Consider the following 26,338-nt stretch of genomic DNA (forward strand, 5'->3'; position numbering starts at 1 on the left):
GTGATGAGGATGCAACCACAGTTGTATTATCGTTGCTTAGAGTTCCTCATGGGGAGACAAAAACTACGCACTATAACTTTAAGTTCTCATAGGAAGTACAACACAATAATCAATTTAGTGAACATAAATGTAGAGTCCACAAGAATACAAGTGGGAAAGAGTAGAATATATAACAGTCAATAAACAGTTGCTTAACATGTTGTATGAGCACAAGACAGCTTGGCACTAGAATGGCAAGCTCTTCATTCTGTTTCGCGATCAATAATCTTTTTGTTAGTTTTCTCTTCTTTGATTTGGCTACACAACACCATCCATTCAACACAACAAACACTACTAACCTACAGACTACATTACAAAGTTATGAATAATATATTAGTTAACTTACTTAAAATCCTGTGTGGTCTCCATCTTTGTCTAGCTATTTGAGCTAATTGTTGAAGGTGTGTCTGTCAGAGAACCTGAGGACCAGGATGAACATTATGCTTCCTCCACAAATGACAATGTCCAGCCTCACAGACACCACAACTAATGCTATTGTAGGGTGGTCTTTCAGTAATAATAATAAAAATAATTAAATAAGTTTATCACCAGGGGTTAACCTCAAATGGCGGACATATTGAATCCCAGCGGTAAACTGGAACTATCATGATTTGTGATGCTTCACTTTCACATGGACAACTGACCAAAAGTGCAGCACGTTATGTGTGTAACAACTTTCATACAAGTTCAGTGTGATAACAAGAGTGCTAGAATGTATGCCTGGTTATAAGTTTATCTGCAGAGGTTTTCATTAGTACACTTAATGGGTTAAATTTACCAGTGACCTCTGACCACCTGAACACAAACACCTAATGCCAGATAGCATGCAGTTTATTTTACTTATATTCTGTTATACTCTTTTTTCATCTCTCGGTAGTGTCAATATTGTTTTGTTTAAACAGAAAAATTATATTTAAGACTATGATAAAAACAAGACTAAGAGTCTTCAGCCATGCTAGTGCTCATAATGACAATGCTATAACATGCTGATAAGCAGCAAAATGCTTGGGTGTAACAAGTGTTGACATTTGTTAATTACCACTAAACACAAAGTACAGCTGAGGCTGATGGGAATGTCAATAGTTTTGCAGGTACTCAATCATAAACCAAAACATTAGGCAAATTGATATGGTCACTGGTGCAAGAAAAAAAAGTCAGGTGTCGTCTAAACTTATTAGAGTTCATCCTTTGGGCACGATGGATATCTGTACCAAATTCCATGGCAATACTTTCAATAACTTTTTAGATATTTCTGTCTAGACCAAAGTGTTGGACTGACTAATGGACCAACTGACTAGAGTCTGTGCTGCTTACAAGGGTACAAATAAGGGAAATCATTCATCACCATATATAGCAAATTAAGAGAAGGCTTGAACATGTCAACAGCTGGCCTTTAAAAATATATTTTTTGAACATTCCCTATGGAGTGCCACAAGGTTCAGTTCTGGGTTTATTACTCTGAGTCATAAGCCGTATTTACATTATTATGGAATAACAACTTTTGTGCTAGCCGTCTCTATACTGTGTATGTGGTGTGTTGCAATGGTCTTACACTGATGTTTATGGTGTTTAGAGCAGCACTGTGTCAAAAGTTCAAATTTGTTGAACTTTGGCCAGAGTTGCGCTGACCTTTGTGACCAAAACCAAAGTATACTATACTGCAGTGCTTGAAGTTGGTCAGTACCCTCCGCTATGGCGTACTAGCACTTATGATTTTTTTAGTTTTGAGTAGCTGTAATTCATATGATGTACAAGTCCCTACGTATAAACTAAAACAGTGGTTCAAATTTGCATGTCGTTTCTGCTAAGTTACAGTCATTCAATAAACAAGTCTTTAATTTCATTGTCAGTTTGGTAGCTCTTCATGAAGTATATTTATTTATTTATTAAGAAGAAAGCAACAATACACAACCACCAATTCCAGTTAGTACAGGCTATAAGAGCCTTATCATCAGAACGCTGACCACCGCTGTCAAACGCCTACACTGTTTGCAGACGCCGGCCAGCAGGCCGAAAAAACTCTGTTCCTGCACAGCAATCCTCTTCGATCGCAAGTGAGGCTCTGTGATTTCTCCTGTAGGTGGACACGGATCATCAAAGGACAAAACCTTTGCCCTTTCTTTGAGCCGCTATCGGAGACGACGACCCCCACAGGCTGGAGATACAAATCTGACAAAAGTAGGCTAGATCAAACATGCTGATTGATTTAAAGTTGATGTCTCATTCTGTCTTCTGTTGAGTCAAGTTAAATTCGTCGTTGTCTGTCTATTTAACCTTTTTTTTATTTATCCAGGTAAGTTGATTGAGAACAAATTCTCATTTGAAATGACGACCTTTCACATTCACACAGTTACACATTCATACCTGGAAGCTGCCCAGTACAACCACAGTCTGATCTGCTGGCCACTGAGCAGCTCCACTGGAGCGGTATTCTATTATTCATGTCAATTTGCAGCTAAGAATGTCACGGTATTCCATTTGAGACTGAAATAGCCTACTATAATTTTTAATTAACATATCATGTGTGATTCATTTACAATATACTTTAGATTTGATGGTTTAATCCATTCAATCTGAGCGTCTTCGGCTCTTAAAAAAAAGTGGTGCCCTATATTTTACGAGTGAAAATTATATTAATCCATAAAGTTGATCGATAAAATTAAATTTGAAATTAATTTCCAAAATCTAATATGTGTGTAGTACACCATTTATTGACGCTACACTTACAGAGATCAGAATTACATAGACCAATAACTAAAAACGTGAACCGATCCTTTAATACTTCATAGATTATAGCAGAGTTTATTATTTTACTTTTAAATGAAAGAATGAACATGAATTACAATTACATCATACTAAAGGTTTAAACAACATATTTTTTTCTGATATATTCTGAACATTGATCTATGACCATATCAATTGTGAATGATTTGAGGTAGCTTTTTTAAAATTGATGGATACAAAGAGATTGATATGTCATCTGTCATGGCTCAGGCCTATGATGTGTACCTGGGGCTCTTCTATTGAGAAGTATGTGGATCTATGCAAGTACATGTTCTGTATTAAGTTAGTTAGACCATTGAGAGTGGAGTTTCTGTTTCAAGATCAGGTCTTCTGCAAGTGAAACCAGCTTGGGTTAACATTTCTAAGATAAAAGAATGACAACACATAAAATGATGCAAGGATCAAATAATGGTAAATGCTATGATTGTGACTCTTGTATAAAACACCTCACTATCAAAAAAGTTAGAGGGGAACCCACAACGTTTAAAATGATCATCATTGTAAGAGGTCAGTACTCTAAACCAACCTTTATGATTTTATAGACACATTCACATTCAGCATTTAACTTGAGAGTACACACTTTCTTCAGTTTTCAACTCTGTCTTCTTTCTTCCTCTTGTAGGTTTTTTTCCAGAGAAATGCAATGCAGCGTAGTTCAGATCAGGTCCATCTTCAGTCTGTGCAGCAAATAAAAGGATGATTGTATTAATGTTGTTAAAAGCTGCTGTGAGTAATTATGTTTATGAAATACAACAAATGTAATTTGGTATCATTACTTACAATATCATGTACTGATTGTCTTGAGTTGTCATGTCTTGCTTGGGAAGAGGCACTTTCTATTCCTAATGATAAAAGAAAATAGAAATCTTATATACTGAATCTAAGTTTTCAATAAAGTTCCTCAGCTGGCAAAAGGTTTTAATTAATAAAAAGAAATGAATAAAATTGGAAACTATCCTTCATTAATGAAATTGTGTACCGCAAAGGTAAAGCTTAACGTAACACAAAATGTCAGTTGATACATTAATTTATGAATAATGTGAAAATAACTGACTTCTACTGATATCTATTATTTAATCCAACAACATGAAGTTGAGGTTCGTCATGTCCTGTCTGTTACACTTTCTACACTATATAAACTTTTTAAGTAAGACCATCGGCGAATAAAAATTCCTGACTCAGTCAACACAACTTACCTTTAAATTGTGAACATACTGGTGTTGAAGTTCGGTAACAGATGAAAACAATGTTTCCAGTCATAGAAATGACCAAGCAGACTGTTGCTATCACCAGCGCAATAAATTCAACACTTGCTGTTCGCTCTAGATAACAAAGTAAAAAACGTATCAGTGAAGATGTTATTAACATGTTTTGTATATCACCTCCAGTGTTGAACACAGAATCATACCGATTTGCAGTTTAGTTACATCTCCAAATAAAATCTCCCCACATGTGGCCACAGCACAGTAGTAAGTCCCGGCATCAGAGGAGCTGACGTTCTTAGAGAAACGATAAACACAACTCTTCTGAGTGTCACATCTCTTGTCACATTCATTATGTCTTCTTCCGTCAGTGTAGATGATGTCTGGATAAGATTTATTTGATCCGGCTCTGAACCAGAACACACTGTCATCTCCTGGACACGTCTTGTTCCCAGAGTCGGAGAGGACTGAACACTGGAGAGTCACAGAGTCTCCTGGACGGACTGGATCTGATACTGTCGGCCACTGAACAACAGTGTAGTTTGATGTCCTCTGAGTGTTTCCTGCATCATACAAAACTGTGTTAAAAGGATTTCCAAGCACATTTTGAAAGCCAAAGTAGAATTTAAGTATATCTCATATGTGACTTTAATAGTTTTTACATGATACTCTGCTGAAATGTAGCAAATTTATAGCCCTTTTCGTCCAGTGCATGTGTTCTCAGAGTAAAATACAGTTGTTGAAACAATGATTGGACCTACGGGAGTCATTGACAATCAACCTATTCTGTCATTTAGATATGAGAAAGTGTTGGACAAAACACAGGAACATGTTTAGTGTTAAGTGGTTGAAAAGATTATTTCGTCAAATAAGTAAGACAACACATACACAGCAACAATCAGTTACTCACAAACATTTGGAAATAATTAGATGACCTGTGTCTGTATATTTAATTGGACTGACATGGGAAGTTTTTAGATTTTTTCAAAACAGGCTTTTGATCTTTACACAGTTATTTTTCTTAAACATTACCAAAGTGAATGTTTAGATCAGTGTCTGAGGCATTTGCCAAACTCTATAAAAGTAGATCATAATTACCTTTTATTAACAAATATGTCCCACTCCATACAGGACTTGTAAGCCACTCCGTGGATGTGCAGTGATACATTCCCTCATCTTCTTGGATTGTCCTCAAAATGGTCAGATTGCTAAAATTGTTATCATTTTTCATTTCCAATCTTGATTCAGAAAACTCTGGTGCATACTCAGGTTTTGTAGATTCACGCTTTGTCACAATTAATTTCAGAGTTTCCCCGGCTCTCTGCTTGTACCAGTCGAGCTGTGGACGGCCAGTCTCCTTATAATGGAGAGCACACGTGAAGGTTGCAGGTTCACCAAGTCGAACTGTGTTAACTGGAACTAGCGAATCTAAAATAAATAAAAACATACCATACATGAAAAAAAAAAGACAATTAGTGTATGATGTATAACATTTGTCATGCAAATGCAAATTCTTAACTGAATACTTGCACAGAATAAAGTAGCACTTACATCCTTGATGAAGAACAAACAGTGTAACCCATAACAGGATCATCTTGACATTGTGTCTTGTGCACTTCCTGTCACATTGGTCTCATCCTGGCCTTTGAGAAGCATTTCACCTCATTCTTCTCTTCACACACTTAGTATTTTTTACTGGATACAATTGTGAAAATGTGACAACAGTATTGGACAACAAATTTCATGATAGGTATAATAAATAAAAAAGGATGACATTCTATTAAAAGGTGTTGGACCAAAGTAAAATGTAAAATGTGTAAAAAGGAAACTAGATTTACAAAAGCATAGACTAGCTGTCAAATGAGTTACATTGTGCTTCATGTCAGAAAACAAAGCATCACCAGCAAGGTTATTATAGTTTTTCATTTTTCATTTGTTTTTTATTTTTATTTCGTTTTGAATTTTTGTTTTCAAATTCAGTTTAGTTTTAATTTTAAAGCGGTTTTGTTAGTTTACTTTTTATTTTTTTGAAAATGCTTAGTTTTTGTGTAAGTTTGACTCTTTTTTTTGTAATATGGGTTATTTGTCAGGGGCAAGATACAAAAAGGTCAGCAAAAGTGTTGTGTAATAATAACTCAACAAAAACATCATACAATTTTAGAAATATGTATTCACAATGTATTCAACAATCACACCAGTACATGAAATGTACAGATGATGAGCACAAATATGTGAACAGTCTACACAAGAGTGCCATGCAAAAACCTAAATAGCCAATGGACTAAAGAAGACATACATGAACAGGTGTTTTGAACTTCGGTTCGAGAAAAATGGCGAACTTTTTGAAGTCAATCGACTCACACAGTTGTGTAGACATCCCAGTATCAATACACATTTTATTCCACGCTTCCTCCCGCTTTTGGTGTTCCTGCGTATTTACTAACCAGCAGCTATCGGGTCGCAGGTGAAAGCACGCCTGTAGTGTTCGCTGTCCTACGGTTGTCTCCATCATGCTGCCTGGCCCTGTACCCATACATCCATGCCCTGTACTGGGGTTAACTTCTGTGCTGCAAAGTTCTGAAGTGGGAATCTGTCATGAAGGTGCTAGTGTCTGTATAAACTTCATCAGAGCAAACGGACTTAAACACAGGCAGTTCCAAGCAGTTCTCTCCGAGCTAGAGTCTGCGCACGGAGATGTGCTTTACCACACACAAGTCTGAAGGTTAAGCCAGGGCAGAGTTTTGAGGCGTTTTTTATGAGCTGCTACCCAAAATCAACGCCTTTCTTCTGACAAAGGGAAAAACTGTCCCAGAACTGATCGATACAGAATGGAAATGGGACCTTGCCTTTATAACATACGTGACAGAAATGTTGAACAGCCTCAACGTGCAGCTCCAAGGCAAGGGGAAACTAGTATGCAACACGTATGCCCACATAAAAGTATTTGAGGTGAAACTAACACTGCTTGTGGGAAAAGTGCAAAAACAAGACTTCACCCATCTCCCTACTACCCAACGCCTCTCAGCTGAGAAACCAGAGGCCCCATTCCCAGCTAAAAAGTCTGTGGAAGCGCTGGAAATGCTTAAGGCGGAGTTTGTTGTGCGATTCCGTGAGCTACATGTCCACGCTAAAGAAATCCACCTTTTCCAGAACCCCTTTGCTGTCGACATTGACGAAGCCCTGCCTTCTTTTCATTTTGAGTTGGCTGAGTTACAGAATTGTGATGTTTTGAAAGACGCATTTAAACCCAACAGTCCCATTGAATTCTATGCTGCCGTCCCTAACGAGACATACCCAAAAATCAAAAGGCATGCAATGAAGATGTCCACACTTTTTGGCAGCACGTATATCTGTGGGCAAACCTTTTCACGTATGAAACTGATGAAAACTCCCCTGAGATCAAGACTAACTGATGAACATTTGCATCAGTCTTTGAGACTGGCTGTGACAGGAAATGAACCTGACATTGGACATCTCACCAGCCAGAAGCAAGCCCACAGTTCACACTGAATGTATGTATGTTTTGATTTCAATAGCAATAAATATGAAACAATTTCATTATGATAGTAATAATGCTCTTTTAATAGGGTGTATTTCTCTTGAAAAGTAATGTTCCTTTGTCTGTGCAGTGCATAACGAAATAATAATCTAACATTAATCTAGATTTAGGAGGCATACTAAATATATTTAAAATCATAAAAGAATCTCCACAATAATACTGTTAGTCACTCCTGCCCATGTAACTTTTTGTCACAGACCGACCCGGCCCCCCATTAGAGAAATGGAAAATGATTTGGCCCTCACAGAAAAAAGTTTAGGGACCCCTGGCTTACTGTGTTTATGTTTCTTAAGAAAAACAACTTGACTTTGTGTCACCAAGCATTTTTGGAGAGGATTTCTAAATTCATCATACAATATACAATACATTTCAAATATTCAATCAAAATGTTGTGTTAGGTATATGACTCTGTTTAGTCAATGTTGAGGTTAACTATCTAATTAATGTCCTGGAAAATGTATTTGTTAATATTTCTGCAGAGTATTACGTCAAATCCATGTTACATTTGAACTATTCTTAAAAACTTTTTAATATTTTAAAATTTGTGGTGATCGTAAACTTTTGATAATTCTGTGCAGTTTCATTACTGTGCAATATCATTACTTCACACTGCATATCACACACTGTATATAAAACCATAGTTATCTTTTTATTTTTTATATATGTATATAGCGTCTCAGAACTGTGCACCTTTACCAGCCCCTTCGTTCTCAATGGCAAAACACTGCTACAACACACACGAGTTCCCCATAATCTACAAAAGAACTACTTACATGTCCCTGTTCTGCAGGTATTCCACACAAAGTTGGAAGTGCGCTCTCATTTAGAAGAAGTCTCCCGGCTAATCCTGCCTTGTACTGACTGAAGTTAGAGAAACAGCTAGCTAGCTGATGTGATCCTTACCTAGCTACTGCACATGTGCGAATTCCAACAAAGATAGTACAGTAGTGAGATGTCTCACTCTGTAGCTAAAATAGAAACCCGAACACACAGAGTGAAAAGAGGAGCCGCAGCAATGTGCAGTACAACAAAAATATGGTGTTTTTTGAAAATGAAACCATGTAAACCTATTCTGGTCAAACCTCAAAATACAATTATGAACCTGAAAATGAGCAGAATATGGGCGCTTTAAACTATATGTTGTGCAGTGGCCAAAAGTATCAGATCCAGTCCGTCCAGGAGACTCGATGACTCTCTAGTGATTAACATTTATGTGTAATAAATGTGTATAGACCCAGCATATTTTCACATTAAAATTGGTGTATCAAGGTGTTATTTCAACCAAATCAGCGTGGTGATTGTTGGAACAGCCCTGATAATAATTTCAGGGCTGTTTCATGTTAACAAAAAGGATCTTACTCTTTAAAGGTTAACATTTTGAAGATAAAAGAATGACAACACATACAGACACATAACATGATGCAAGGATCAAATAATGGTAAATGCTATGAATTTGACTCTTGGTATAAAACACCTCACTCTCAAAAAAGTTAGAGGGGAACCCACAACGTTTAAAATGATCATCATAGTACTCTAAACCAACCTTTATGATTTTATAGACACATTCACATTCAGCATTTAACTTGAGAGTACACACTTTCTTCAGTTTTCAACTCTGTCTTCTTCCTTCCTCTTGTAGGTTTTTTTCCAGAGAAATGCAATGCAGCATAGTTCAGATCAAATCCATATTCAGGCTGTGCAGCAAATAAAAGGATGATTGTATTAATGTTGTTAAATGGTGCTGTGAGTAATTGTGTTTATGAAATACCAACAAATGTCATTTGGTATTGTTACTTACAATATCATGTACTGATTGTCTTGAGTTGTCATGTCTTGCTTGGGAAGAGGCGCTTTCTATTCCTAATGATAAAAGAAATCAGAAATCTTATATACTGAATCTAAGTTTTCAATAAAGTTCCTCAGCTGGCAAAAGGTTTTAATTAATAAAAAGAAATGAATAAAATTGGAAGCTATCCTTAATTAATGACATTGTGTACAGCAAAGGTAAAGCTTAACGTAACGCAAAATGTCTGCTGATACATTAATTTATTAATAATGTGTGAAAATAACTGACTTCTACTGATATCTATTATTTAATCCAACAACATGAAGTTGAGGTTCGTCATGTCCTGTCTGTTACACTTTCTACACTATATAAACTTTTTAAGTAAGACCATCAGCAAATTAAAATTTCTGACTCAGTCAACACAACTTACCTTTAAATTGTGAACATACTGGTGTTGAAGTTCGGTAACAGATGAAAAAAATGTTTCCAGTCATAGAAATGACCAAGCAGACTGTTGCTATCACCAGCGCAATAAATTCAACACTTGCTGTTCGCTCTAGATAACAAAGTAAAAAACGTATCAGTGAAGATGTTATTAACATGTTTTGAATATCACCTCCAGTGTTGAACACAGAATCATACCGATTTGCAGTTTAATTCCATCTCCAAATAATATCTCCCCACATGTGGCCACAGCACAGTAGTAAGTCCCGGCATCAGAGGAGCTGATGTTCTTAGAAAAACGATAAACACAACTCTTCTGAGTGTCAGATCTCTTGTCCCATTCATTATGTCTTCTTCGATCAGTGTAGATGATGTCCGGATAAGATTTATTCGATCCGGCTCTGAACCAGAACACACTGTCATCTCCTGGACACGTCTTGTTCCCAGAGTCGGAGAGGACTGAACACTGGAGAGTCACAGAGTCTCCTGGACGGACTGGATCTGATACTGTCGGCCACTGAACAACAGTATAGTTTGATGTCCTCTGAGTGTTTTCTGCGTCATACAAAACTGTGTTAAAAAGATTTCCAAGCACATTTTGAAAGCCAAAGTAGAATTTAAGTATATCTCAAATGCGACTTTAGTAAATTTTACATGATACTCTGCTGAAATGTAGCAAATTTATAGCCCTTTTCGTCCAGTGCATGTGTTCTCAGAGTAAAATACGGTTGTTGAAACATTGATTGGACCTACGGGAGTCATTGACAATCAACCTATTCTGTCGTTTAGATATGAGGATGTGTTGGAAAAAACACAGGAACATGTTTAGTGTTAAGTGGTTGAAAAGATTATTTTGTCAAATAAGTAAGACAACACATACACAGCAACAATCAGTTACTCACAAACATTTGGAAATAATTAAATGACCTGTGTCTGTATATTTAATTGGATTGACATGGGAAGTTTTTAGATTCTTTCAAAACAGGCTTGTGATCCTTAAACAGTTATTTTTCTTAAACATTACCAAAGTGAAGGTTTGGATCAGTGTCTGAGGTATTTGCCAAACTCTATAAAAGTAGATCATAATTACCTTTTATTAACAAATATGTCCCACTCCATACAGGACTTGTATACCGCTCCGTGGATGTACAGTGATACATTCCCTCATCTTCTTGGATTGTCTTCAGAATGGTCAGGTTGCTAAAATTGTTATCATTGTTCATTTTCATTCTTGATTCAGAAAACTCTGGTGCATACTCAGGTTTTGTAGATTCACGCTTTGTCACAATTAATTTCAGAGTTTCCCCGGCACTCTGCTTGTACCAGTCGAGCTGTGGACGGCCAGTCTCCTTATAATGGAGAGCACACGTGAAGGTTGCAGGTTCACCAAGTCTAACTGTGCTAACTGGAACTAGCGAATCTAAAATAAATGAAAACATACAATACATGAAAAAATAAATGACAATTAGTGTATGATGTATACCATTTAGCATGCAAAACCTCCATATCCACAGTAGCTAGTTGGCATGCAAATTCTTAACTGAATACTTGCACAGAATAAAGTAGCACTTACATCCTTGATGAAGAACAAGCAGTGTAACCCATAACAGGATCATCTTGACATTGTGTCTTGTTAGAAAAATTGTTGGCATTTCAGTGAGAAAATGGGTGATGTCACAGGGCCATGATAATGTATGTCACACTGTCAAATGCATCTGATTGGTTATCACAGAATAAATATTCAAAAGTGCACTTCCTGTCACATTGGTCTCATCCTGGCCTTTGAGAAGCATGTCACCTCATTCTTGTCTTCACACACTTCCAATGAGGGTTAAAGACAGCGGATTGCCTTCGTAGTTTTTACTGGATACAATTGTAAAATTGTGACAACAGAATTGGACAACTATTCCATAATAGGTATAACAAATAAAAAAAGGATGACATTCCATTAAAAGGTGTTGGACCAAAGGTATTGTAAAATGTGTAAAAAGAAAACTAGATTTACAAAAGCATAGACTAGCTGTCAAATGAGTTACATTGTGCTTCATGTCAGAAAACAAAGCATCACCAGCAAGGTTATTATAGTTTTGCATTTTTCATTAGTTTTTATTTTTATTTCGTTTTTACTTTTTGTTTTCAAATTCAGTTTACTTTTTATTTTTTAGTTTTTGAAAGCGGTTTTGCTAGGTTAGTTTAGTTTTTATTTTTTGAAAATGCTTAGTTTTAGTCTTTTATTGTAATATGGGTTATTTGTCAGGGGCAAGATTCAAAAAGATTTGCAGCTATCGGGTCGCTGGTGAAAGCACGCCTGTAGTGTTCGCTGTCCTACGGTTGTCTCCGTCATGCTGCCTGGCCCTGTACCCAAACATCCATGCCCTGTACCAGGGTTAGCTTCTGTTTCGGGGAAAGGGGGCTTTGCGTTCTCCTTTACCTTTTTAAGGTAAGCTAGGTTAGCCTCTTTGTGCACGCTTCTCAAATGTACTTTAAAATTCCTGGGATTTTTGTATTTAATAAATTGTCCACATATTTTACCACCTTCCACTTCAAGGCACTTGCTTTTATGTGACAGAGTCATAATCAAACAGGACTCTGCCGCTTTCTTCCGACTTTCGGTACCGCCATGATGCCAGGCGAAGGGCATGGAATATGTTGTGTTCTCTTTGACATGGAATGGTTGTGTGTAACAACTTTCATACAAGTCCAGTGTGATAACAAGAGTGCTAGAATGTATGCCTTGTTTTAAGTTTATCTACAGAGGGTTTTCAGTAGTACACTTAATGGGTCAGATTTACCAGTGACCTCTGACCACTTGAACACAAACAAACCCATAATGCCAGAAAGCATGCAGTTTATTTTACTTATATTCTGTTTATACTCTTTCTTCATCTCTTGGTGGTGTGGATATTGTTTTGTTAAAACAGAAAAATTATATTTATGGCTATGATAAAAACAAAACAAGACTAATAGTCTACAGTCATGTTAGCGGCTCAGTGAGGCTGTACTGTACTTAGGCATCAGCATGCTAACATGCTCATAATGACAATGCTATAACATGCTGACAAGCAGCAAAATACTTGGGTGTAACACATGTGGTGTAAGAAACAAATGTCAGGTGATGTCTAACCTTGACTATTACGCCACTGTTCATCACACCCCCAACCGGCACCGTCAGACACCGCCTACCAAGAGTCTGGGTCTGCCGAGGTTTCTTCCTAAAAGGGAGTTTTTCCTCGCCACTGTCGCAATAGCCACTGCTAATGCTTGCTCTTGAGGGAATTACTGTAATTCTTGGGGCTTTGTAAATTATAGAGTGTGGTCTAGATCTACTCTATCTGTAAAGTGTCTCGAGATAACTCTTGTTATGATTTGATACTATAAATAAAATTGAATTGAATTGAATTGTTAGAGTTCATCCTTTGGACACCATGGATATTTGTACCAAATTCCATGGCAATCCATTCAATAACTTTTTAGATATTCCGTCTGGACCAAAGTGTTGAACTGACTGACCAATGGACCAACTGACTAGAGTCTATGCTGCTTACAAGGGTCCAAGAAGATTTTTTCTTTTTTTGAACATTCCCTATGGAGTGCCACAAGGTTCAGTTCTGGGTTTATTACTTTGAGTCATAAGCCGTATTTACATTATTATGGAAAAACAACTTTTGTGCTAGCCTTCTCTATACTGTGTATGTGGTGTGTTGCAATGGTCTTACACTGATATATATGGTGTTTAGAGCAGCACTGTGTCAAAAGTTCAAATTTGTTGAACTTTGACCTGGGTTGTGCTGACCTTTGTGAGCAAAACCAAAGTATGCTATACTGCATTGCTTGAAGTGGGTCAGTACCCTCCGCTATGGAATACTAGCACTGATTTTTTTAGTTTTGAGTAGCCGTACTTCATATGTCATGTACAAGTCCCTACGTATAAACAAAAGAAAAATAACGAAACAGCGGAAATTTTATAATTTCAGGGCTAGCTTAAGTTACTCATGTGTTTATATCTATTAGTCACACCCAATGCGGGGAATTTTTTTAATTTGGCATGAATCTGGATTGCATCACCATGTTTTGTTACTAATGCTGAAATGAGTAAAAACTATAAAAGTAATGTAATATACCAGTATTTGAATCTACCGAGTAATTACTTTTAATAGTCGTTTATGTTAAGTTGCAGTCATTCCATAAACAAGTCTTTAATTTCATTATCAGTTTGGTAGCTCTTCATAAAGTATATTTATTTATTTATTAAGAAGAAAGCAACAATACACAACCACCAATTCCTGTTAGTACAGTACCTTTGCATAGCATTGACAAAGACAGCGCGCGTAATGTAGGCTAATGGAGGAAGATAACAGACTTGAAAGTTCATGATGTACAAAGGGAAAGATAAGCTAATTTTCTCAGAGTTTAAAAACTTTGATAAGAATTAAACAAATGTTTATAGATATGGGATCCCTACAGCACAGGTTTATTACTAAAATGCTTAACTATTGTATTACTTTTACAAAACAGATAAATATAATCTCAGATGAAATATAAGCTATTACATGTTTTTTATTATCTAAAATAAAGAATTATTTACCAACTTTAGAGGTACTTTTATTTTTACCATGTGCAGACAGAAATGAGTAGCAAATCTAGTGTTTAGAGTGTTATTCCAACCCCAGAGCCCTGACGTCAGAGTAGACACTCTCTTCCTCCTCTGTTTTTGCATCCCTTGTCCCTCCTTTGCTAGCTTTCCTACTGGTAAAGATTGGTGCAGAATAAACCAAGTCCTCATCTGTCTGAGAAAATGTAAGAAAAACTGTTATGAGACGACATATTTTTACACATGCAGAGAGAAAAACATACTGATAACTTTCCAGCTACATCTTTCCTTCATATACCTTACCTGCTGACTTTGCTGATGACCACTGGCTGTTGCAGCATTTGTTTGCAGTCCAACAGCAGCTGTATTATAAAATAAAAACACAGCATTAATGTGAATCCACATTTGCCAAACACCGTTTGATGGTTATATGTATGAGTGACTTTGCTTACTGTTGCAACAACCACAAGATTTTTTCTTGAGCTTCTTGATTGAATAAATGAGAAAGGCTATAACAATCAGACTTATAGCCAAAGCAGCACCTAACAGACAGATAACTGTATGGTCCTTCTGAGAGTCCTGCATGTTGACTGCTGACACAATATGAAAAGTTAACAATTAGTGAAAGTGTAATTAAGAGTAATTCATACATATTTAATGTTGTGGCACTTGACCTTAATCGAACACACACATATTCTAATTATCTTATTACATTTAAATATGATGCAGTTACCTTCAGTTTCGAGTTTTGATCCGTTTCCAGAAAATATCTCCCCACATGTGACCACAGCACAGTGATAAGTCTCGCCATCAGAGGAGCTGACGTTCTTAAAGAAGCTGTAGATACATTTCTTTGTCGAGAGTCCCTCTGGATTCTTTTCATGTTCTTCAACACTGTTTCCTTGAGTATAATTAAAACCTGGGCCACAATGATGTGATCCAGCTCTGAAACAGAACACACTTTGTTCTTCTGGACACGTCTTGTTCTCAGAGTCCGAGAGGACTGAACACTGCAGAGTCACTGAGTCTCCTGGACCGACTGGATCAGATGGAGGGACAGCAGTGGGATCAGGTTCTGGTCCTAGGAAATGTAATAAAGTTTAAAACTTCAAACATTGATTTTCAAACAAAAGACAACTGTCCCCATACTTTTTAAGAATAACTCTGTAATGAAATTAAGGAATGCATTTACCTTCAACTCTCAGGTCTGCTCCTTTCAAAAATGTGAAGTTGTGTTGATGTATTCTCATACAGTAGTAAACTGCAGTATCACTTAGCCTTGCTTTTGCAATATGCAGAACAAATGTCCCGGGCTCCTCTGTGGCGGTAATGCGAGGATCACTCTCAAAGCTAAATGTTTTTCCTAAGACTTTAGGAAATTCTCCAGAAACGAGCCTGATCCAAAACAAGCTTCCCGTAGACTTGCGAGGACAAGTCAGTCTCACATCGCCTCCCACACCAACAGTCCTGGTCTCAAAGATCTGATCATCTGTGCATCCTGAAAATATATATATATTACATTAACAATGGAGAAATAGTTAAACTGTATTACTCTAAAATAATAACAATACTTTAAATATACATCTGGAGTCAATCTGATATTTCTAACATATACTTACGCCCCACTCTGAGTATCAGCAGTAAATAAACCACAATCATCATTTCCAGGTTATTCCACTTGAGACTGCTGTAATTTAGATCACATTATGAAATGATTCATCGCAATCTGTACATCAAGTGGGAGGGAACAGTGTCAGGGCAATTTGATTGGCCCCTCATTATGTTAGAGTTTACCACCCCAGTGGAAATGAAATGAACCATATTTCCAACCTAAACACATGACAACAACAACAACAGCATCCGTTGGTTTCATGTTTCATGGTGGGTTTCTATAACTGACACAGTAAACACAACAGATGATTTGATCTTAATGTGAACTACAGTTATCCAAAAACGAAAAGCAAAGAAACAATATGATACAATACATTTCTGAGTTGTACATCTTTAGTATTCCATTGGGCTTGTTCTGCAAACCCAAGATTACGTTCAATGATGATATTTTCAAACGTTCAATGCGCTCTTTTTATTTATTTTATTTTCACAACATGGTTATGTTATGATTGAGGTTGAGCAACTAAAACTACTTGGTTTATGAAATATTGGCAAAAAACAACAATGATGAAAGTCAGGATTAACATATGCTAAATGATTGAATGAAAGTTATTTGTGATTTCCACCTCTACAGTAGCAGAAAACTTTGATGAGAGCGGTGAGAGTCAACAACGAGCGGAATGATGCTGAAACCCTCTGAAGAGCCGAGGGGAGCAGCAGGGTCAGGTTTTGACTCTGTGGTTTTGTTTTTGCATGCAGCCTCTCTCACATACAGTTAGTCCAATATGAATATATTGACCGTAGCAGCTTTAAATAGGAATTTAATAAAAAAAAAGTATTTGTGACAGTATTACAGAGGAGCAGTCTGATTGTGAATGTAGTCTGAAATAGCCAGACCTAACGCTACAACACAGCAGACAGGGGGTGGGGGGGTTACACCATCCTACCACTATACCTGCTAAATTCCTACTCAGTGAGGTAAAAGGCTGGAGCAGAAATTTTGATTCAACTGACCTGCATGTTTCGATTTGAAGTAGGTAATCCATGTAAACCTGGGAGGAGATAAAATAATATTGGATTTGAACCCAAGACCTTGTCGTGAGACAGCATGGTTTATTTTTATTTATTTTTTAATAAAAAGGAAGCTTTTTACAGTGAAAGGAACATCTGACAAGTTAATGCAGTCCAGTACACCTCAAACACGAGATTTTACCAAAATAGAGTGGGGGTTTCTAGCACAAAACATTTGTCAGACCGCTGCGTTGTGGTTTGGGGCCTTCATCGCTTCATCATGTGGTTTAACAATAAAGTTGTTCTTATTACAAGTGTTGCTGGACAATAAAAAATGACCATACAGTTAAATCCTTATCCCCTGACACAATGTTGTTTCCAGCCCCTGTACCAGAGATGGGAAGTAACGAAGTACAAATACTTCGTTACTGTACTTAAGTAGATTTTTCGGATATTTCTACTTTACTTTACTATTTTTTTTTGTGGCGACTTTTTACTTTTACTCCTTACATTTTAACACGAATATCGGTACTTTCTACTCCTTACATTTTAAAAATTGGCTCGTTACTTTAGTTTTGTACAAGAAGTGTCGTAATGTCGGAGAATAAGCGGACAGCGCCTCACACCCGATGGCGGGCGCGTGCATACACAGAAAAAGTGAGAAAAAAAGAAAGAGACTGCTGTCGGCGGATAATCAGTTGAGTGCGTGTGTCCTTGAGAACTGTAAAGTCGTAATACATATGTTGTCAGTTAATGTAAGCCTGTTGTTGTATTGGTCTATAGTTCCTGCACAGTTAAAGTAGGTTAGCTAGTGATTTAGTTGTTTGTGTTCTTCACCTGTTAGCTAGGTTTCCACGTTGCTACACGCAACGTCATTCCCAAGCATCAAAAAAGAGAAGTTGTCCGTGTTTTACAGACACACCTGGGGAGAAGTTTTAAACCAGCATCAGCTTTAAATACGGTCCTAATCTAGTCCTCACTAGCAAATTTCAAATAATTTCACTGGAGTTACCGTTATTATTTTTCACGTGATCAATACTGAATTCAATCTAATTGGATGGGAATATACTGTAGGCTACGTTGCATGTAACGCACCACTACAAGACGACTCGACAGATTCGGCCGCATTCTGCATTCATTTGCGGCAAATAATTGCAGCATGATGGTGGTAACGTTAGCACTAGTAGTATGGACGGCGACATGATTGAAAATGAAGAAAACGGAGATCCCAGAGATCCCAGAGATTAGGCAGACAAGCAGCAAGACATTCCCAATCATCCCTGGCCTTATCTGAGAGAGATGTTTGAGATAGGTTAGGAGGCATCAAGTATGACTCCTGGCCAATGTGCTGTGTAACTCTAAAAGTATGGGGAACTTCTTAATTAATCTATGTTTAGTAATTCATATTGTATCCTTTATTTTCTTTCTATATTTGAGCACACACACATACATGTAGATTCCTTTAAATGTTAAGGGGACCATTAAAAAAGAGAAACTGGATCTGTGAATTCTCACAGAATCACAATTGAATTCATATCTTGCTACTCAGTCAGAATCTTATTAAGCTGGAGTCCCAGTCTCTGTCACAATAATCATATATGTGATGTTTGGCAGACATCCATTTAAAATGTAGACAATGGCATATAAAGAGCCTGGTTTTTATGTCCACTGAAGTTTCTCAGCTTGCACTCTAGTAACGTGTGTGGTCCAGGTAGCTTTGCATAAAAAGTGGTTGTCATTCGCAAGCCTACTTTTACTTTTATACTTTAAGTACATTTCAAAGCCTGTACTTTGTTACTTTTACTTAAGTAAAGAAGTTAAATCAGTACTTCTACTTTTACCAGAGTATTTTTTAACACAAGTATCTGTACTTCTACTTAAGTACGGGAAGTGAGTACTTTTGCCATCTCTGCCCTGTACACATAACATACAAATGAAAGAACGCAGGAAAAGTAAAATGTAATTTAAACAAAAGCAGAATATACTTTCATGTACTTTGTGTACTGCTTTGTACCATCTGCTTTTTCTTAGTGTGCACAGCACTGCTTGCACCTGAGAAACACAGACGGACACAGATAGATACATGTTCAGTCACCACTGATAAACAAATGATGCATGGAAACTTCAGCATTGCTGTGGTTGGGCTTTCAAACTTGAGGTGTCAAAACAGAGGGGCTTTTTTCTACCTTTCTCACTGTTTTAGCATCAGGAAGCTGACTTCTGTTTTAAAAAAGGCAAGTGGAAAAACACAACAGTCACACTTTCATGACTATTAATAATATCACAACAACTTACAGCAAGGGTAAAGTCACGTTTTTGTTTGCATACTATTTTTTTTTTTTTATCAACACCTGCGTTTGTTTGTTTTTGTTGTTGTCAGGGGGAAGGTTGTTTGCTTGTTTACAGGTGGGTCATTGAGGAATCTGTTACATTTATATTAAAGGAAAAAATATAAAAAACAAAAAAAAATAATATACATCTGTGATATTTTCAGATGCAGATGCATACGATTGTAGTTGTATCTTTGAAAACACAAGAAAGAAAGACATGATTTGTATTTTGAATGAGCACATTAATAAGTAAGAGTAGTAAGTAAATCAATCATTTGAGTTTGTTGAATTAAATATAGCCTGCTGAAGCCTCTAGTAGCTCTTCCCTCACTACACATCCTGTTGAAGCCCATAGTCAGGTCTGTTCTGAGTAAACAGCCTTGATGGTTGGTCAAAGGGTGGAGAAATGGCCCACCACAGCTTATGTCTGTCAGTGTAGCTGTTGCATGTGGCTTTGCTTGTTATTCTCATGACAGACATGAAGAAGGCCTTTACAAAGTGCTGTCAGAACAGAAAGAGGGAGGAGTTTATTTAGTTGAGTGGTTGACCTCTGACATTTTTTCATAATGTATATTTATGTAGGAAGTTGTGGTGGCCAGTTACAAAGCAGTTCACTGACATGAACTGGTGATGCTGCAGTTTATGTTTGGCATCTTAACTGCGGGACACAGAGCTGTCTGCCCCTGCCATGTAATTCTTACATCACTGTGTACATTGCACTGCACTCCGTTCAGTAACACATTACACACAACACCAACTATGTCAACCTGCTCATGGCACTAGATGAAAAGTTAGGAGATCAAAATACTTATTAGGAAACATCGCCTGGAAACCTTGACTCTACGAACTTTCATGGCAATCCATCCAACATTTGCTGAGATATTTCAGTCTGAACCAAAGTAACTGACTGACCGACAGAGCCATGCTACTATTGTGGCTGAAATAAACATTTGGCATACGAATTGCTATCGGCATGAGTTAGTGTTGTTAGTCCAATGAGTGACATATTGTGTAGATTTAGTCCATTTCATCAGCGTCCATTTTCCTAATGCTTCTCAATCTGTCTGTTCTTATAACTAGGCCTTCCTTCACCTCTGTCCTCCTCAGACTGTGTGTAACTCTCTGCATCTAACAGTAACAGTCACACTCAAACAAAATCAGCACAGACACATCTCAGAAACCAACTACACACAAATATTGTCACTAACCCATCATAAATCAGCATGTAAGTAGTCTGTGTTTTTATTTTTTCACGAGCAAATGTGAGGAACATGTTTGCGCTGAGAATTATAAATACTAATGAAAATTAGGAAAATGAATTGATATAAGTGTGAAAAAGATCAGCATGAGCAAGCATAAGTAAGAAACATTAAGCAATATGATTGATGATACAATATGATTGGGCCATTATAGCCTACTGGGTATTTATTTCTACTGTTACACATTAAAAAAGAAAACCAACCAATATTATTTTTTAGAGTGCATGAGTATACATGAGAGCAATTAAAGTTATTTTCAACATAAACAAATCATGACTACATATTTAAAAATGAAACAAAATTTACCATAATAAAAGCAAATAGAAAACAAAACTTTTAAAAAGCCTGAAAATGGTGCACCTTAACAATTGCATTGAAACATATATGAGAAGTAAACAGCCTGAAACTGCATGTCAGACAAAAGAGACGGATAGGAAACCTTCCTTAAAGTGTAACTCTAGCCAAAATGCAACCCATGGTCTTTTTGTGAATGTACCCGAGTCAAACTTTCGTTTAAAAACATAATTAGGACGGAAGCGCCACTTTTAAGATTAACCGTATTATCGTTTTCGGTCAAATGGTCTTTTGAATGGGAGTGCTAGGGGCACTGCTATGATAGCATCAAAATTGCTATTTTTAAAACACTAAGAAGGCTCGACACAACATGAAACTTTGCTTGAAGTATCACCAGGGGCTCTACACATGAACTCACAAAAAGACCCTAGGTTGCATTTTGGCGAGAGTTACACTTTAACCGCGCTCTTTCAAGGTCAATCTGTCAAACAGTCTGTTTGAATGGTAGCACTATAAACTTCTTCAAAGACTTTAATAAAGAAAGAGTGCTGTAGAATATCACCAAAAGTCAATACAAAAGATTTTTGCATCATGACATTCCCTTTTATAAAAAAAGTCATACAATTATTGCAATCAGATTTAACATTTGTTAAGGTTATTCAGATAAAATATTGTTACTGCTCAGATGTGAATATTAAGCAGCATATTTACAGTGTGCCAGATAAGAATCATATTATCTTTAATAAGCAAAGCCAGATGATTATTAATCGATCACTAGAGTCCTGACATCTGTGTAGACTGTCTCTCCCTCCGCTGTTTTAACATTCCTTCTCTCTGCTCTGCCAGTTTTCCTTTTGTTAAAGGTTGGTGCAGAATAAGCCAATAAGTCAGTGTCTCTCTGAGGAAATATATGGAAAAATATTATGAGACAAAATATTTTAATATATGTTAGAGAGAAAATATGCCACTATTTTTTTCCCCCATTGTCATCCTTTCTTTATGTGCCTTACCTGCTGACTTTGCTGATCACCGCTGGCTGTTGCAGCATTTGTTTGCAGATCGGCAGCTGTATTAAGAAATAAAAAGAAAGATTTAAGATGATGATGCCAGAGGTTAATTTACACAAATTAGAAATGTAAATCCTGTGAAGTTAACTTTTGCAAAATGCTGTTTAATAGATTGATGTATGAGAAATGTAAGATTACCGTTGCAGCAATCACAAGTTTTCTTCTTGATGGTATAAATCAAGAAGGCAATAATGATCAGACTTATAGCAAAAGCTGCACATAACACAAACAGAACTGTGTTGAACTTTTGCAAATCCCACACGTTGAATGCTGAAACAATATAAGGAGCAAATAATAAAAGTTAGCATCTATTTTGACAAGATTTCATAATGCAATAGGAACAAATGTTTTGTGATACATCATCTTAATGTTTTCAAAAACAAATTAATGATTAGTAATGATTTATATAAAAATGTTCTGCAGGTACCTTCAATGTCCAGTTTTGTTCCACTTCCAAATAAAATCTCCCCGCATGTGGCCACAGCACAGTAGTAAGCCCCAGCATCAGAGGAGCTGACGATTTTAGAGAAGTTGTAAACACATTTCTGTGGAGAGTAAGCCTCAGGACTCTTCTCACATTCATCACCGTGGTTTCCATGAGCATAAATTAAACTGGGATGAGATTCATCTGATCCGGCTCTGAACCAGAACACACCGTGTTCACCGGGACATGTTTTCTTCTCAGAGTCCCTGAGGACTGAACACTGAAGAGTCACTGAGTCTCCTGGATGGACTGGAACAGATGGATGGTCTTGGATGATGGCAGTAATATTAAGTTCTGATTCTGGGAAATATAAAGATGAAAGTAAAATTGCTTTACTCCCTTTGATGAAGAAGAAAACAATAAATGTGAAAAATTTCTAATATAAAACACTTTCCTTTGAACAATTCAAACGTATCCTTATATAACATATAGGAACATTTTAAGCATTTAATCTGCTATCATCAATGGTGTTTGATAAAAGCAGAATTATTCCTTTTTTTAAAGAATGTGAAAGGTCTGTTTGCTGAATTGTATTTACCTTTGATTCTCAGAAGTGTTCCATTCAAAAATGTCATTTCGGTCTGTCTTTCTACCTTTATGCAGTAGTAAACTCCAGTATCGCTCGGTTTTGCTTTATTAATATGCAGAATAAATGTTCCAGGTTCTTGTTTTGCTGAAAAGTGAGGAGTCTTGTTAACAACATCAAAATTAATGGCAAGTGTTCCTGCCAAGAATTCAGGAAAGTTTCCAGAAACTAGTCTGATCCAAAACAAGGCTCCTGTGTACTCAGATTTCTGCCGGTTACAATTTAAAGTCACATCCTCTCCAACACCAACAGTCTTTGTCTCAAAGATCTGATCACCTATGCATCCTAAAAATAATAGAGAAACACAGATGAGTGATAAACAACAGAGAAAGAATCATCTATGTCCTGCCAAATCACTTTGAGAACATGACAATGCATTCAATATATATCTGGAGTAAATCTAACATTTCAACATATACTTACGGCCGACTCTGAGCATCAGCAGAAAATAAAATATGGTTATCATTTTCTGGTTGTTCGACTTGTAACTGCACTTAAAATAAATTGATCAGAAGATAATGCACCTTAAAGTAATCATATCAAGTGGGAGGGAACAATGTCAGAGGTTGGCCTCTCGTTATGTTAGCCTTTCACTGTACCACCACAGTGGAAATAATATCAACCATCTTTCCAACCTAAACACATGAAAACAACACCAACAGCACTTTGTTTCATGTTTCATGGTGAGTTTCTATATTTGACACTGAAACTAAATACAGGTAAATGTGTCTTTTAACATTGACGTCTCCAGTTTGCCATGCAGAGTTCCTGGAATACATTTCCAAACCCACTGATGGACGGAAATGACACACAGCAGAAAGGTCCAATATAAATGTATGCCAAAGGAGACCATAGAGCATATTACATTTAGGGATTGTAGGATTTATATATTCAAAAATGAAATTTCCTGAGATCCTGTTGCTTTGTTGCCAAAGCATGGCTCCTAAAAAGTTTTGGGATTAGATTAGATTGCCAGTGCAAACCCATGCAAAACAATTTTAATTCAACATACATAGTTTGTCCGGATTTTCTGAATGGAATGCCGTCGAAGAAAGAGCATCAAGCCTGAAATGCCGCGGAAATTCCTGAGGGTCCAAGCGTATTTTTTGTGTGTTTATGCCATTGGGTGCCTGTATTTGTGCAGATATTTAGCATATAAATGGTTCTGTGCATTGAATACCTCTTCTGTGTTTGATTGGACATTAATAATTTGCTCTTTTTTACATCCCTGCCGCCATATTTGAGTGAAACTCAAATGATTTAACAAACAGAAGATACATAATTAACTTTTTTCAGAAGCTATTTTAAAAAAGGCACTGATAGCACTAATCTTTAAATATGAATGCATCACCTGTACTGTAACTCTAAATATATAGGCCTATGTCTAGGCATGATAAAAAAAATACTACAACAGTTACAACAGTAGCCCTCAGTTAAAAATGAATTTAATGTTGATATGTGTGCATTTGCTGAAGTGACACACTAAAACAGAGGAGCCATCTTATATATTGTAAGAGCCAGCCAGTTCAGATGCTCCACATCATTAATGATGACCCCCCAACTCTGCCTGTCAGTCACTTCAGCAGGAAGAGCACAGCATACAGAGGAGGGCTTTCAAACCATCCATCCTCTATACTCACTTCTTTTCAGTGGTGATGAAAGGCAGCAGCAGAAAGACTCTCTCACAGTATCACAGGAACAAATTCACCTCGAGGTGATTTACAGTTACTGACCTGCATATTTTTATCTGAGGGAGAAAGTCACAAATAAAATAACGCTGTGATTAACAAGGTAATTAACATAAAACAATCCTGTGCAACCATCCTTTATTGGTTGACACCCTCACTATAATGTGGACAGGAATGCCTGACTATATAATACAGTCCTGTTAAACACCACAAACTCTGGCATTAAAAAATTACCAAAACAGAGAAGAGGTTTATTGCCAACTTGAAAGATAGTATAGAGAATAAAAATAAACAGAGACAACGTATCTGCCATAACACAACTTGTACTTTCACGTAAACAGAAACAGATAAAGACACATTTATAGTCACCACAAATGATGCATGGAAACTTTGTGGTTGTGCTTCAATTTAAAGTGTTAAGGGCTTTTGTACCTTTCTCACTTTCTGTTTTGGCCTCAGGAGAAAGGCAGTTTTACCTTCTATTTTTTAAAGGCAAGGAATACCACTATATTATTTGTATGAATATTTCAACATTTATAACAACAACTTATATCAGAAGGTAAAAGACACACACACGTGCACACGCACACACACACACACACACACACACACACACACACACACACACACACACACACACACACACACACACACACACACACACACACACACACACACACACACACACACACACACACACACACACACACACACACATAGCCCCAGTCACACTATATGACCAGTGCATTTCATTGGTAGTTGCTGTCAGAGATGGGAATGGGAGGTGCTAATCATTCACTTGTCCCACCCTGGTGCCTCTCTTAGTCATGCTATTATAATTCTAGACTGCCGGGGAAGTTCCTTCCTTCCTATGAGACACTGAGCTGCTCTCTCCTCTCTTTTTTCATGTCTTTCCTTTTGTATGCATCCTGTTCCAGAAATGCTTGTTACTAACCTAGCTCTGGGGACTTTACTCCCCGGAGTCCTTATGCTTCCTCTTCAATGCCCGGCTGTGTCCTGCTGCATCATGCTGCGTCATGCTGCGTCTGCCGCACCCACCCATGCTCTGCAGTGCCACGTTAATGCTTGCTCTTGGGGGAATTACTGTAATTGTTGGGGTTTTGGAACTTATAGTGTGGTCTAGACCTACTCTATCTGTAAAGTGTCTCGAGATAACTCTTGTTATGATACTATAAATAAAATTGAAGTGAATTGAATTGGTCTTCTTCCAATAGACGGAGTTTGAACTGTGATCTTAAGTTAATTTGCCCTGTTATCCGCCAAAGCAATGACAGCGTGCTAAAGTCACTTGATGCAGTGATGGACTGGAAGCCTGTTTTAATTAATAGTGAATGAAAGAATCAACATTAAAACTAAATAGAAAATGAATGTGCTAATGTGCATCTGTGATAATTGAAGAGCGCATATAGTTGCTTCTTTACAAACACACAAAAGATAGACATTATTTGTACTTTGAATGAGCACATTAACAAACACGACTAAAACTATAATTTAGCCTGCTGAAGCCTCTTGTAGCTCTTCACTCACTACACATCCTGTTGAAGCCCATACTCAGGTCTGTTCTGAGTAAACAGCCTTGATG

At 37.1% G+C, this 26,338-nt stretch overlaps 4 protein-coding genes across 5 annotated transcripts in view; all 4 read right to left on the reverse strand.

Annotated features, from left to right (window-relative positions):
• Positions 1-3,377: 3,377 nt before the first annotated feature.
• Positions 3,378-5,619, reverse strand: LOC120566988 (signal-regulatory protein beta-2-like). The gene is made up of 6 exons (XM_039813756.1): positions 5,577-5,619; positions 5,124-5,453; positions 4,232-4,588; positions 4,020-4,145; positions 3,604-3,665; positions 3,378-3,500 (listed from the first exon to the last, which is right to left on the reverse strand). Exons 1-6 carry the CDS (start codon positions 5,617-5,619, stop codon positions 3,378-3,380), a joined length of 1,041 nt encoding a protein of 346 aa, XP_039669690.1.
• A 3,521-nt stretch (positions 5,620-9,140) lies between these two features.
• Positions 9,141-11,430, reverse strand: LOC120566990. Its single transcript, XM_039813758.1, has 6 exons — positions 11,388-11,430; positions 10,905-11,234; positions 10,013-10,369; positions 9,801-9,926; positions 9,383-9,444; positions 9,141-9,278 (listed from the first exon to the last, which is right to left on the reverse strand). The coding sequence occupies exons 1-6, from the start codon at positions 11,428-11,430 to the stop codon at positions 9,156-9,158; spliced, it is 1,041 nt and encodes a 346-aa protein (XP_039669692.1). The 3' UTR covers positions 9,141-9,155.
• Positions 11,431-14,437: 3,007 nt separating this feature from the next.
• LOC120566986 overlaps positions 14,438-26,338 on the reverse strand; it is a 37,203-nt gene continuing 25,302 nt past the window's right edge. The window contains exons 2-6 of the mRNA XM_039813754.1: positions 15,598-15,903; positions 15,139-15,486; positions 14,858-14,998; positions 14,709-14,767; positions 14,438-14,601 (exon numbers count right to left, since the gene is read on the reverse strand). Coding sequence (XP_039669688.1) covers positions 14,470-14,601; positions 14,709-14,767; positions 14,858-14,998; positions 15,139-15,486; positions 15,598-15,903 — 986 coding nt within the window. The 3' untranslated portion in view covers positions 14,438-14,469. The remainder of the gene's footprint in view (positions 14,602-14,708; positions 14,768-14,857; positions 14,999-15,138; positions 15,487-15,597; positions 15,904-26,338) is intronic.
• LOC120566991 lies at positions 21,340-24,778 on the reverse strand. 2 transcript variants are annotated; one of them, XM_039813759.1, is made up of 6 exons: positions 24,688-24,778; positions 23,000-23,332; positions 22,405-22,761; positions 22,116-22,247; positions 21,921-21,976; positions 21,340-21,808 (listed from the first exon to the last, which is right to left on the reverse strand). In XM_039813759.1, the coding sequence occupies exons 2-6, from the start codon at positions 23,034-23,036 to the stop codon at positions 21,674-21,676; spliced, it is 717 nt and encodes a 238-aa protein (XP_039669693.1). In that variant the 5' UTR covers positions 23,037-23,332; positions 24,688-24,778; the 3' UTR covers positions 21,340-21,673. The 2 variants fall into 2 exon arrangements, with proteins under 2 accessions (XP_039669693.1, XP_039669694.1); XM_039813760.1 differs by lacking the exon at positions 24,688-24,778 and having other exon boundaries at positions 23,000-23,418.

The sequence above is a fragment of the Perca fluviatilis genome, chromosome 10 (genome assembly GCF_010015445.1).
Source record: "Perca fluviatilis chromosome 10, GENO_Pfluv_1.0, whole genome shotgun sequence".
Taxonomy (NCBI): domain Eukaryota; kingdom Metazoa; phylum Chordata; class Actinopteri; order Perciformes; family Percidae; genus Perca; species Perca fluviatilis.